Source organism: Toxotes jaculatrix, chromosome 20, assembly GCF_017976425.1.
Source record: "Toxotes jaculatrix isolate fToxJac2 chromosome 20, fToxJac2.pri, whole genome shotgun sequence".
NCBI lineage: Eukaryota > Metazoa > Chordata > Actinopteri > Toxotidae > Toxotes > Toxotes jaculatrix.
Window position 1 is genome coordinate 9,272,420 of NC_054413.1, and position 14,183 is coordinate 9,286,602.

Sequence of the window (14,183 nt, forward strand, 5' to 3'; positions counted from 1 at the left end):
AGATGGCGTCCAATTATAGCTCATCTCTGGGCCCAACTAACTTTTAAAATATGTGAATAAATCTGCTCAACAACCAAGTCCAAGGGGAAACTATCGACCCACAAAAAGTTGTAACTCTAAAAGCAGCAAGACCTCAAAACTTTCCAATGCTTGCTGATTTAAAAAACAAAAGTTTCATGAACTAATGTTGGAAATGCACATATAATTCTAGATAGAGTGGGGAGTTTGAATAATATTATTCAGCAATGCATTATTTCCTAACAAAAGCTGAATCACCAGACTCCTCATTGTAATTTTTTTTTGGTGGGGAAAGCTTTTTCTATACTCAGAGGGCCCCAGTGTTCTTTTGCTCACTGTCTGAGCTTCGTTTAAGCTCTTCTCTCTATGGTTTTATTCCTAGCTCCTATTTATGGTCGTTGCATTTCAGCCCTGATCCACAATGTCATGAATTGTTGATGTCTGTTTGTCTTTTAGGGGGCAAGAGTTCAGAATTCTGCCAAGAATCTGGGAGTGAGGGATCGCACGCCATCATCAGTCCCAAGGTAAAACTGCAGTCACATCCTGTCTATGAGACCATTTTCAATAAGGCACGGATTTCCACTTTCAGGTGGTGGTGGTCCATCTTGGTGTTTTCGGGGACTCTCTGATTTGAAAATTCGCTAGTCTGTATTCAAATCACTATTTTTAAAGCACAAAACTACCAAGTGACTGAAGATGGACAGGACATTGTTAGTTTGCGATGCTGCCTCTATAATGGACTCAAGAAAATTGCTGTCTAAAATTCTTTTCACTCACGCGTTCTTTTGTCATCTTATTTTCTGGCTTCTTCTTTTGGTAGAAGACAAGTGGTAATTTGAATGGAGAGGAAACAAGCAGTAAGAAACACAACCTTTTTTTGCTTGTTCTGTATATTTCAGGATTTGAGAACTCCAAAAGCATACACTAGCTTTAGCTGACTCTTGAATCTCTTGAAGATATTGGACCTTACCTGAACATGCCAAGTTTAAAAAAAAACAACAAAAAACAGCTCCTGTTCTCAACGACTCAAAATTTGACCCAAAAATTAATAAATGAATATGAAAATAATTTTCAAAAGCTGACCATTTGTAAAAGATATGTAGTAACTGTGTAGTCAGTCAGCTGTACAGTAGCTCTGTGTATGTGCTTTCTGTGCAGGACTGGGGCCAAATGGTTCCATTAGAAGGGAGCTCCCTCTTCTCAGTAACTCCAAGACGAGGACAAGGACTGCCTCAGCCATTTGGCTGTGACATATAGGCTTTTGTGTGACAGGCAGCCCTTTTGAACCTTTTAGTGAAATTGACAAATACAATTAAGTAGCGGGATGATTAGTGTTGAGACATTGTGGTCGCAGAGCAAAATCGCTGCACATTCAGTAGGTTTATGTCATAATTGTCACAGCCTGTGCTATGGATGCTATGGAATATGTGAGCTTGCTTTGTGGATCATGAGATATTCTGTTTGTTCACAAAACAGAGATTCCCACTCTCACTGATCTGCACATGAAAGGGACAGTTATATTTTAGTGTAGGTTTTACGCCCGCAGCCAAGTCGTGTCAAGTGAGTCTCTTCAAAACCAAAACGATTTGAGTGGTGCAGCTGATTATTTAAACTACAGAAGACGTACAGCTGATGCTGGAGACATTTGTGCTGAGATTAAAGAAACACTAATCAATTGTGAATAACAGAAAATAAATTTGTAGCTGAAGTAATATTTTCTGTTCATTAAAGCAGCAGAACAGTGCATGAAATCCTTGACTGTGAGAGGTGCATTGGTTAAGATCAGAGCTTTCATGGACTTTATAAAGGCAACTGTAAGAAAACTATTAGGCCAGTATACAGACTTTCTTATGCTCTTCCAAATGCAAACAGCTGTAACTGCTGCATAATTCATGTGGCAACACAAACTGTATGACCACTGTACATTTTAGATTTTATATCTATAAAAACTGTCCTCAGGAATGTAACCAAGCTAGTTTACTTTGTACGTTTACACAACAGTTGCAAAAGTAAAAAAGTCTTTTTTTCTGTTTGAACATGGTTTATGGCTTATTTTGACTTTGTAGTGCAAAGCTGGATGTGTGCTACTGAGGGTAATTATTTTTCCAGTGTCGACAGCTTCTTCTTGAAACTGCAGATACATTTCTGGTGACATTTCGTTTGCAGTTAACAGAAACATTTTTAGGGGAAGAAAAATGTCTCACTGACTGATCATTGCCTTGTGTTCCTGCATGTAGTTCAGTGTTTACGATACTATACATTAAAATTCAATTAAGCGCCATTTTGCATGTGTGTTTCTCTGATCAGGTTGTACAAGCTGTGCCAGCCTCCACCCCCAGATGGTGACCCATAATGCATTGCATCCAGGAAGATGCTGTAGAAGTCCTGGGGAGCTTTGAGTCCCAAGCATTCTGCTCTTAAAATCTTTCCTCCACCCATGAAGGATCAAAGTAATTAAAAACAGTTATTGAGCATGTTTACATGTTCAGAATATCTGCCTGAAGTGTAAATAGAAATCTAAAAACCGTAAATAGTATTTTTAATACTTTATATTTTTCACTGTTGTACTTTATACATATTTTGAGGTTGTTTTTTTTTTCATATAATGCATCCGACAAGAGGATATTTCAGACTGAGAAAACAAAAGATTGAGATCGAGAGAATGGAGTTAAATTAGCTTAGTGAAATGGAATGAACCCCATCAGTTCTCTGTCGGCATATTATGGGCTGAAAATGATGATTGTTTTCATGAGGGACATTTGCATTTCATGTTATTAGTTTAATTTGCATATGAAATAAGCAAGATAACGTTGATTAAAAGGATACTGGATGTCATTTGGCATTGTATTTGTTCAAATTAGCCAATAATTTGACTGCCTCTGTTCTCTGACTTCTACGCTTTATCCACTCTGTCTGTATTTGATAACCATATGAATGTGTGTTTTGTAACATTCCTCCACATCATTTTCATTCGCTTGTAAATATACAAATTTAGCAAAACTACGCTGAAAGAGTTATACTCTTGTTTCCCACTGATTTTGAATTTCTATGACTGTTATATGCATGCATATAAAGATTTTCAATGGTTTATCAGTATTAACCTATAATAGTTTTTTTTTTTTTTTTGGGAAGTAGAGCTATGAAGATATATTCTGTTATTTTATATTGACAGTACTCAGGATTAAAGTGTCTCTCTGTGTTACTTATTATTGGATGTTATCATTGTAGAATGGATGACTAGCTCAATACTATGCAAACAACCAAGTGATAATAAACTGCATCAATAAGCTCCAGTAGTGTTCCTACACATATACTGTATGTCTCTGTCTCATCAATGTAAAAATGAAGGTCGACTTTTGCTGCATTATTTTTCCCCCCTCTCAAAACACTAAAATGTTCTCATGTAAACAGTATGTAAAAATATATATATATATATTAAAGCTGGTAACAGTGGTCAGACGTTTCTGTAGTTCTTGCACATGAAAATGACCCACACCACCAATTCACCATTGGTTTTATTTATTCTATAGTAAACATCAACACTTGAATAATATCAGTCTTAGTGTAGTAAACAGACATGCTTCATGCTTTGGTGTACTCATACTGCTGTTGTGTAGAAACAGTTTTAGCATAATTAGAAGAAAAAATAATTATAGATTAAAATGAATAAATATATAAAGACTTGTTGAACTTTCATATTTTCTCGTGCTAATTAGGTGAATGCACAGCACCTGCGTTAATGACTGTCAGCGCACGTGTTTCTGCGCAATTTTATCAGCGTGGAAGTTTTGCTCCCCGTCCAGGTGGATGCATTACAAGGCACATAATTGCGCTGAGCACAGAGGGAACAGAGCGGGCTAGGCAGAGCTCGCTGGATAAAAATGGGGAGTGGCGGTGGCATAGTTAACACTGGCAGCCAGTGAGCGGAAGATTTGTAATCGCTGTCACAGAGCTGCTGTGCCATTGGCTTCCACGGGGAAGCAGCCGCCAGAGAGTCAGTGAGGCGACGAGCTGGGGATGGTCCCGGGCTGAAGTCTCCACGATGAACCCGGGTTCAGAGCCGCCTGCTCCGCACTTGACGCAAGCCGTCTGAACTTAACGTGGCTCCGCTGCAGACCACTTGGTGACTTCGGGTTTTTTTTTTTTTTTTTTGGCACATTTTTAGTCGCCGAGACGCCCGTTGAAGGACGAATGACACCGGCTCACCCCGTGATTTCATCCCGTTAAAAGCTCTTGCGAGGCACAACAGTTTCTTCATGGCGTCTCCACAACAGTCAAGAATTCAGTCGTATCTGGAGAAGAATAAAATCGGACCCTTGTTTGAGGTGAGTGGCCCAAATTCAGCCAAGAACTCCGAAGTTGTCGGCTGCCAATTTAAAGGATCATTGCTTTGCATTAGACAGCATTAATCCGCTTTTATTTATAGTTTGTGCTAAATGATGAGCGCACATCTGCAATGTGAGCTGTCACACTGGAGTAGCCGAACTGGAGGAAATACTGAACTGTATTAATCCTCGATATATACACATGTACCATATGTATGTTAAAGCAACCGGCTGATAAAATGTAAAACCGTTTATTTTCATGTACTTTGGTGTCTGATTGTCTACAGAGCGGACACCTTCCTTAAACGTCCCACTGCGCTCCGTTTGAAATGAGATGCTGTAGGCTAGTACACAAACACATAAAGGAAAATAGGAAAATTGGCTGCTGTGTTTACCCTCACATTTCCATCAGTGATTTGCATTTCAAAAGATGATGATGTACCCTGCCAGTGCCTGACTCAACACTGTTACAGTTTGCTGAAGTTAGGGCCACTCGGGGAAGCCAGTTGCTATTCATATTGCACAGCAGGGTTGGCGTTAACTGTGCGTTCTGCTACAGAGGACACAGCCTAACTAACTACCTGCCTCTCTTTCTGTTTGTCAGTCAAGAGATCTATGTGTTCACCCTGGGGTATTCTCAGTGTGGCACCTAAGCAACCCAGGGGAGAGCGTGACTTCATCCTTTGTTTGCTATTGGATTTATTGCTGAAAACAGAGCCGCACAGGTGTGAGGCATAATCAGAGCAAAGATAGAAAGACAGACAGACAGACAGACAAAAAAAAAAAAATCCAACTGGCTATTTGCTTTAGATGCAGCAGATCTGTGAGTCCGTCATTCTCAGTTAAACAACTGGCAAGGCAACTGTTATACCACCGTGAGAAACCAGTGGGGATACAGCAGGTTAACATGCACCGTGTTCATGGCAAACAACAGCCACATGCACATGATGCGTTTCGCAAAGTGCTGACGTTTCAGTTCTGCGCTTCAGCTGGATGTGTAGTAGCAGCACAGACACGCAAACATGAACTGCATGTTAAACGGATTTAAGAGCAGCAGCGGGGCTTGTGTTTCAGCACCGTGGACAGAGACTCCTTCCTAACATGCAGTTAACCAGTGAAGAAGACAGGAAATCTTATTGTAAGGCCACAGCAGTCACTGCACAATGATGGTCCTCTGTGTGCTCTCTCTGTTTGTTTTTCCTCCCTCCATCTTCCTCTTCCACCTGTCTCCCCCCCCCCCCCCCCCCCCCCCCCCCCCCCCGCTCTGGGCCTCAGCTCTCCTGTCTATGTTTTCTCTTTATTTTTTTTTTGCCTCTGTGCACAATTAAATTGTGTCTCCTTCATGTGACAGTTGAAGATGATTAAAGCAAAGTGCATTGTGTGACTTTAAGGTGCTGCTTGTGGTGCTGATCAAAAGCACCTTTTGTTCTAAAGATCAATGAGCTTATATGGTAAAGCTTTTACATGCTTTGTATTGCATCCTGAAGGGTGTCCTTAAGACACAGTGTAGACTTTTTATTCTTACCAACAACGACATGGATCACTGCAGAGTTGTTCACAGTATTTGCTTGTGTAGTGTATTGTAAGCCTGAATTGTGCCGTGTGGATTTTTAGGGGACACTGACAGGTTTTTAAAGGTAGTGAGAAGGAGGTGTAGTAAGTGGAGAATACATGAAAACTCTCCTGGGTATGCCACTCTCCTCATGAGAAAATGATCTAGCTGCTACTCCGGTGTTGCGCTTGAAAATCTGTGGCCATTTCATTGTTGTCTCAAAGGAAATCCATCCATGTGCATTCAGTTGTGAAGAAACATGTTTTTTTTTTCTTTTGCCATTGGGAGAATCCAGGAGAGAGGCTGGGATTCTTCTTGTAATTTTCTTTTTTTTTTTTTTTGATGCGATGAAGAGAATTGATGCTGCAGATGTAATCATACAACTGTTCTGCTGCGCTGCTTAAACCAAAAAGAGCTCGCTGAAACTTTGATTGCCGTTCAAACGTGAGTACAACACTCGCTGGTAAAATGTTAGAATGACACAAAATAACTTCCAGTTACAAGAGGACAATGCAGACATATTAAAATCAACAATATGATGCACAAGGTGTTATGTGATGTATACATTGTAAATCCTTTGGAGGCAAATTTGTGGATTTGACTTGAATAGGCTTGTAGCAAAAGGGAAACCAACATAATGACTAATAAACTAATAAATTGCTTGTAACATGAACCAAAACCAGTAATGTGAAGGACTGAGGCAATGCACCGCATGCATTACAGTGACACCACACTGAGTGTCTGCAGCAAATGACATAATTTCCACTGAAGGAATAAATGGATTGTCTCCTACTGATCTGGTTGGTTTCCATGTGAGCAGAAAGACACTTTACTTTTGCAGTGCAATAAGTGCCTAAACATATTTATTGAGGAGCCTTAACAAGAGGGCAATGTACCATCACATGCATCAACGATATGGTTCCTCCTACATTATGTATGAATGTTAAAGAGTTCTTTCTCTAATCTATATCAAATTAACACCCTGGGTTTTTTACTTCATGTTGCGTAAACACCACCCCGGCATAATCAATTTTTGTTTACCATGAATTGCTCTTTCTTTTTATTTCTCTCTTACACTCATCTGCAAAGCCCCATCACTTCTTCCTCATAGCCAACACACAACTGCAGTATTAAAACGTCTGTGTTAACAGCGAGCGGGGGTTCATTTACTCTCTCTGATGAGACACAGCTTATGATTTGCCAGAGAATTGATTTTTTTTTTTCCCCTCTTGCTAATGAAATGGTTGCCTTGCAGAGATAGCTAGCTGAGTCAACACCAGCCGAATATTCTCTAAAAAGTGAAGCTGCCTTTCATAATAATTGAAGTGATTGCACCCCAGATTATTGTCAGCCACTTGATATTGATATTCCTTTCAAACACCTACTCTTTTCCAATCACTTAATAGTTTAAGTGCAGCATGACCTTTCATACTGTGCTGCATAAAGAATTTTAGCCGGTATAAGCATTAAAGCAAGTTGAAGGCCACATGTTCAGGATCCTTTGCTATACTCTATATGATACTAATGGTAAAAAGATACAGCAAGTATATGTGTTACCTACTGCGTTAGTGCTTCGTACAAAGGATAAAAAGCCTCCCTTACCTGGCATCTGTCAATGTAACAGAATCACCTCAGCTATATGAAGGAATTCTTTAATCTTTGTATTATCAAAGAGGATCTGCGGGATCTATCTGTAAACGTCTGACATTTAAACTCATGTAACAGGAGCAATAGGTAAAAACAAAAAGGAGCAGGCTTTGGCTTTATCAGCAGACAGTATAAAACCTGCTCTCATGTTCCCCCCTGCTGTGATCTGTCAATCATATCTAAGGAATGTAACTGCGCTATTGGAACAATGAGCTGATGGATCATGGAAGTGTACCTTAGACCAAAACGTGGCACTAGATTGATCTGGAATTGGTCTAACAGTCATATGTTGATTTATAATAGTGTTTCTGTGGAAGCATTGGTGTCATTGTTCATAATAAAGTCTGACTTTTCCTTTATTGACATTAATAGCTTGAATATAGGTCTGCTAATATAACATATTTACTGAGTACTGGTCTCAGCTCAGGGCTTTTTATGATCACTTGCTGTTATTAATGAAGTACTGATGAATTATAAACTGGATTGGTATTGGCTCCGATACAAATTTGATTAAACGGATCAGGTCCACCTTACTGTTTCTTTTCTTTTTAGAGGTTTTATTGGTGCACCACCTTACAAACACAATGAGAATGAAAAGCATTGATGCTCATAAAACGTTAATGCAGCAATAATCCAATTAATCACTTTGTGCTTTTCCTATCTCATTGTTATACAGTATATTTTTCTCTCTGTTACAGAGGTGAGGAGTAGTTACAGCCTCAGATTTGCTTTCACATAGTCGAATGATCCCAGTTAGTTCTGCACATTACAAATTACAGCTTTGAAATAGATAAATAAAAAGGAAAGAGCATTAGTGTTGAATTTGCACTCGGTTTCAGCCAATGCCTTGAGTAAAGGTGTAGGAATTCAAATCAGTATCTACTATTGGTGTTTCTGCTTATAGCGTACTGAGGGAATTATACAGTATATTCATCCACGTGAAAAAAGGTTCATTCCAACCTGCTCAGTTGTGTAGTTCTTCTAATCTGTTGTGCTTGGGGTCTCAGTAGTGCTGCCCTGCACTACTGGAAAGAGGTCAGTCAGCCAGGCAAGGCTTGGAGAGACACACTGCCTGACCTATTGATCCACTCCCTTAAAGAGGTAATTTATTGGACTTGGTGTGATTGGGCTTAGGCTTTTTCCGCCTATACTGTGTTGGCAGTATGCGCTATCTTTCTGTCCTAGGAAATGATGTTATTTCTGCATGCATGTTCCCATAATTCCTGTGCAGTTCTAGGGAAATGGAAGAAAATCTATGGGATGCACCACAGATAATCAAAGTTAGGATTTTGAAACCTTGGTTTTTCTTGACCTTAGAAGCACACAAGGAGAGAGGTTCAGTTATACATCCAGAAGAATCCATCAGAGGTCTTATTAGATCTCCTGTACAAACACACCTGGAAACATTTCTCTCTGACAGGGTTACTCCGTCATTTGCATACCTCCCACGTGTCGAGTAAGAAAAACCCTGTAATTCTATCTCAACGGTTGGTTGCTTTGGTATTTCTTTTATGTTTATTATTTTTATCTCACCCTGCAATTCAAAGAAGAAATGTCTGCAAAATGAGGATGGTTGTTGCAGCAGAAACACTGACCATTTAATATTGATATGCAGTTCAATATGAGAACTGAGGTGGTTTTACCCTATTTCAGAGCAGGATCACCACTGTACACTGTCATGACTGAGTATAGTGTGTCTAATGAGCAGAAGTATGATTTGTACTCTTTCTTGCCCTAGTTTCAGCCATTTGTATGCTAGTGGATTATTATAGCGTATATTTACATCCGAACACTGTAATTTTAATTTTCAAAATCCTATTAGCAAACTGTGAAGGCATGCTGCAAGTCAATATAATCAATTTAGAGTAATATGTAATTTGGAAATTCCTGTGGCAATTTGTTATGACACAGTGTGAAGACTGAAACGAGGCCTTTCACTTCTCCCGGAGGGCCAGAAGACGACACTAGAAATCACGCCGAGAAATAAACACCGCCAAAATTCAAAAGAGAAAAACTGTTTGTGATTGGTTAAACTCCAACGTGACCAGTTGTTGTTGTTATTTTCTAGCTAGCATTTTTCATTCAAATTCAGTGATGGTCTTAGATTTGATGACTTGAAATGACAGACATGCAGTCATGCGGGGGTTAATTCGGCTCCACCTTCAGGCACACTCAGAGTAATTACTACAAGACGGGCAGATGAACAGGCAGCCTAAGGCCAAGTTGGTCCTGGGGGAGTACAGGAAGGGGCGAAGAAGGAAGGTAAAGGATATCTGGGAGATCAGGCAGTGAGACAATGCCAATAAAAGGATGATTTAGAGCGTGCAGCGTAAGGTGTCGGCAGGGAGTGTCTGCGATTTGTGAGAGTACGAGAAAGACACAGAGTACAGTGTCTGTGGTGCATGCTAATAAAGTTATCATGTCCACTTACAGCCTGAGGATGCTGATGCCTCACCGCTGTGTTTAACTAACTGATGGTCATGCTGGAGGTACAGGAGAGCTGATCATCAGATACACAGAACCTTGACAGGCAGCCTATATTTGCTCAGCTGGTGACTAATGCCTGTATATGTGTGTATGTTTGTCCAAAGAGGGATTAAAACAGTATGTGTCATTGCACATGTGTATACACTATTTTGGGGTTTAGGAAGAGGGTGTGCTTTGTGCTGACTCAGTCAGCTTCTTACTATGAGTGACAGGGTCCTACAAGAATATTTCCTTCCAAAGTTAGAAGTTAGAGCAGTTTTGGTTATTTCACATAAAAAAAAAAAGTTATTTCTTTTTATTTATATAAATAAATAAAGTGAAATGGATGGGGCCGTGTTTGGGGGGAAAAAATGCAGTGTTATGTATTTCTGTGCATCAATCAGGATTTATTTAATCTTTAAATCAAAATTCAATGTCAGCTGTGGGGTTGTTACTCCATGCAGTTAATCAAATAGGTTCAAGCAACACCTCCACAGTCCTGAAGACGCAGATTGAGTGTTAAACTCCTCATATCTATTGATTTTTTTTTTCCTCAACTTCAACTTTAATTGTTTGTTTATTCCCTAGTATTTACTCAAGGTTTAAAACCTTGAGTAAAAAGTTTTCAGGGGCTTTAAATGTTGCAGTGTTGGGCAAAGCAACTGCTTCATCTGCAATTCTTTATATACTGTATATTCTAAAATAGTCTATTTATTCCCGTTGTTGGATGTTTTTTTTTTTCAGGGCCATAAATAGAAAATATGGAAGATGCACAGCGCTACATAACTCACTGCTATCAGGATCAAAACAGCTGTAACTTATATTAAATAATGGGTTCACATTTTTTTGGAGTCTTAAAACAATAGTCAAGCTTACCTGCGCCTGAAAAATTATTTAAATATGCAGTACTTCACAATGTTTATATGGCTGCAACTAATGGTTGGTTTGATTGTTTTTGTTTTCAATCATTTGGATAATCCTTTGGTCTAGGGAATGTGAGAAAATAGTTCAACAAGAAAACTTCAGATGGAAGTGTACGCAGTATTTATTGAGGTTAGGAACAGAGAAAGATGGATGATTAGGCCCTATCTATGTGACGTATCTTCATCAAGTCTCAGTGCATATGAAGATAAGAGATATAGCTAAAGAGGCCTGTGTGGTTGGTGGTGGAGCTCAGCCTGCAGGCGAATGATGGTATCTCTGGAGATCATGGTGATGATAGGGAAGTGGCTGGATTGCACTGATATTGGTCAGATGCAGTGATGTCAGATATTTGAATGCAGTGAAGCAGAAGTGACAGAAAGTTAAGAATGAGAAGAAATATCAGAAATTCAATTAATAGAGCATAAAATATTTACTGTGGTAAACAATCCAAGACCCCAGATGTTTTGTTTACATTTATATAAAAATGAAAAATGAAAAGAAAATACACACATTTAAGACTGGAACTAGAGAATATTAGGTACTTTTGCTCGATAAATGACCAACTCATTCATTCATTCATTCAACAGGAAGCCAGCCCCCCCCCCATTCCTCATGCTAAAAAAATGCCACCAAAGAGATGAGTACATCTGTGCGGCCTCAAAACATGTAGTGATGAAAATGGACTTGGGGCAGTGCTGCACGATGGAGTGAGTGAGGAAGATAAAAGCATCTCTGCTGATGAGTATTATCTGGTAGTGCCAGGCTGGTCAGGTGACATTGCCTCTCTCTCCCATGGTCTCCTCTTCCGCATGATCTCTTCTTCTCTTGTCTGCCGCTTATTCAAGGTCTGGATCTCTTCCAGTGGCATCTTTCTCTCGTTCTCTTCTCATTTTCACCTAAACTGGCTTGTTACATTGTTTTCTTATTTTTTTTTTCCTAGTAATGACCTTATTCTGTATATGACACCTTAAACACCCTGTGATATGACTTTGCATTCCTATATTTCATTGACAAATGGCAGTAAATCAATGGCAGGCAGTGGCCTTTAGTGCAGGCAACAGGGACAGGGAGCGTCCTGGGATTTTTGGAAGAGCTGTTGTTGCATTAATTTTTTTTTTTTTTTTTTTTTTTACACAGAGGCTAGTCATGAAGAAAAGTTTTATACGTGATCAGAGCCACAGCTTCAGAGTTTGTGTGCTGATTGGTTTTAGGAACACAGCCCGAGCAGTGTTAAGTGTTGTGTGCCAGTGGATCAGTGCCTCCTCCCAGTCCTCCAGCAGCTGAGGTGGAAATTCATCATCTCGCAGTTTGACAAGAAAGAAAGAGTATAGCTTAGGCGAAATTGCTTAAATCGCAGAGTTTATGTCGCTGCATCAACTCTCTGTCGCTGCATCAAATCCTTTTGAGGCTGGGAAGATGTCATACTCATAAGGACACTTGAGCAGGGTGGATGGTCTCTGTCACCAGAGACTAAACTCAGGATTTGTTGTCACTCACCACCACCCTGTCAGTGTTCTCTCTTCCTTTTCACATCTTTTTTCCGCCCTCCCTTTTTTTATTCTACCGTAAAACTCTCTCTGTGAATGTCTCCCTCTACCACCCATGAATGACCTTCAGAACTTTCCCTGTTTACCGACCTCTCCTTTTTCCAGACTCTTTCCACTGTCACTTTGGGGAGTTTGTTTAAGTTGTAGAGGGAGCAGGGAGCATCAGCGGGAGTATCATGACTGTCATTGTACCCGGAGGGAGTCCTTGAGAGCTTCCAAGGGCATGGGTATCTCTTGGCTGGCTGACAGTTTGTCAATTACCACCGCCAAACCAAACTGCCCAGGGCGCACAGATATCTCGCTCTGACAACAGATCTGCACAGATATGGACTGCATGGCTCAGTTACTCATGCCACCTGTTGGCCTGTTTATAGAACACCAAATACAGAGGCTGAAACTCTCTGCCTCTCTTTATCTGTCTCACACACACATATAACATATGCGAGGGATGCTGTTGTGCTGCTACTCCAAGCCAAATAGCATTAATGTCTTGTTGTATATAGATATGTTTACCCAAGGTTTAGTCTACATCTTACTGTGGTTCCTGTCAAAAGAAATGTGATTACCAGTCAAACTGCACGGGCTTATCAAACAGGACTCATGTTATTTAAAACACCTTATTACCATAGAAAGTGAAAGTGTCGGATACGGTTACCTTGCTCTGCTCTATATGTGAGTTATGTAATGTATGCATATCCACCATGCAGATCTGTTACTTCTAATATGTCTCTTTGCCTTTTTATGATGTTATTGGAGATGGTGAAGGACACAAAGGTACAAAGGTGCATTAGCTCATTCAGCAGCTTGTGTCATGGATATGCAATCAATATATGTTGGTGCAATAGGGTTTTACAATACAGACGTGGACAGAATAGCAGATGCACCCACATGTGCTGCCATTCTCTAACAGTCCCCAGGATCTGCCCTGTTTTGTCCATCTGTTTTTGCAGATCGCTGCTGTTCACTTCACGCATCCAACTCATGCCCGTGTTGCGCTCCCTACACATCTGTGTGCGCGGTTTCCAGTGGGAAGCACAATCCTGAAAAATCACCGCTCAGCAGCCATCCATAAACAGAACTGCACATCCTTCCCATTACCCCTTCCCCGGCAAAAAAACTGTTAAGACTTGGAAACCCTGGAGTAGTTAACAGAGTTCTGCTAGTTTGACTTCCTGTGTAATCTACCAAATTACAACCTTCATTTATAGACCTCCTGTTTGTAGGTTAGTTAAATTACCCACAGGAGCTACTGAGCAGTAATTACAACTTTTACATCTTTGCATCATTAGTGGTTTATAATTGCTACACACAGGCCACAGAAATCCATTGCAGTTCTGAAGAGAGATCCTTTACTAAACTCTTAGCGTGCTGTATATATATATATTCTCTTGCAAGATTCTTTCATATGGCTATTTCTCTTTTAGATCACTTCAGCCTTATCTCGCACAGGCAGAGGAGAGTGGTTCCTCCCTTCTTAGGCCTGTAGTCTGCAGTGAAATGTTTCAGCACGATCCCTGCTTGTTCCTGCATATGCTGTTTGCTTTCAGAGCTGCTATAGACACTGGGGCCGGGCAGGAATGTCCCCTGACCAATTACTCTGATTAGCTTTCTGAGCACACACACAGCGCAGCCAAGGCTAGCCAGCTATAATACACACTCAAGCTGTCTCCCTGTAGCCCTCCCCACCCCTTTGAAAAACACACA

The 14,183-nt window shown here is 40.3% G+C and overlaps 2 protein-coding genes across 2 annotated transcripts in view; both read left to right on the forward strand.

Annotated features, from left to right (window-relative positions):
* The window catches only part of prex2 (phosphatidylinositol-3,4,5-trisphosphate-dependent Rac exchange factor 2), an 86,896-nt gene extending 83,425 nt beyond the window's left edge, over positions 1-3,471 (forward strand). The window contains exons 40-41 of the mRNA XM_041065593.1: positions 475-542; positions 2,326-3,471. Of these exons, the coding sequence (XP_040921527.1) occupies positions 475-542; positions 2,326-2,371 (114 nt within the window). The 3' untranslated portion in view covers positions 2,372-3,471. The remainder of the gene's footprint in view (positions 1-474; positions 543-2,325) is intronic.
* An 803-nt stretch (positions 3,472-4,274) lies between these two features.
* Positions 4,275-14,183, forward strand: part of c20h8orf34 (chromosome 20 C8orf34 homolog) — a 51,868-nt gene continuing 41,959 nt past the window's right edge. The window contains exon 1 of the mRNA XM_041066007.1: positions 4,275-4,343. Within this exon, the coding sequence (XP_040921941.1) occupies positions 4,275-4,343 (69 nt within the window). The remainder of the gene's footprint in view (positions 4,344-14,183) is intronic.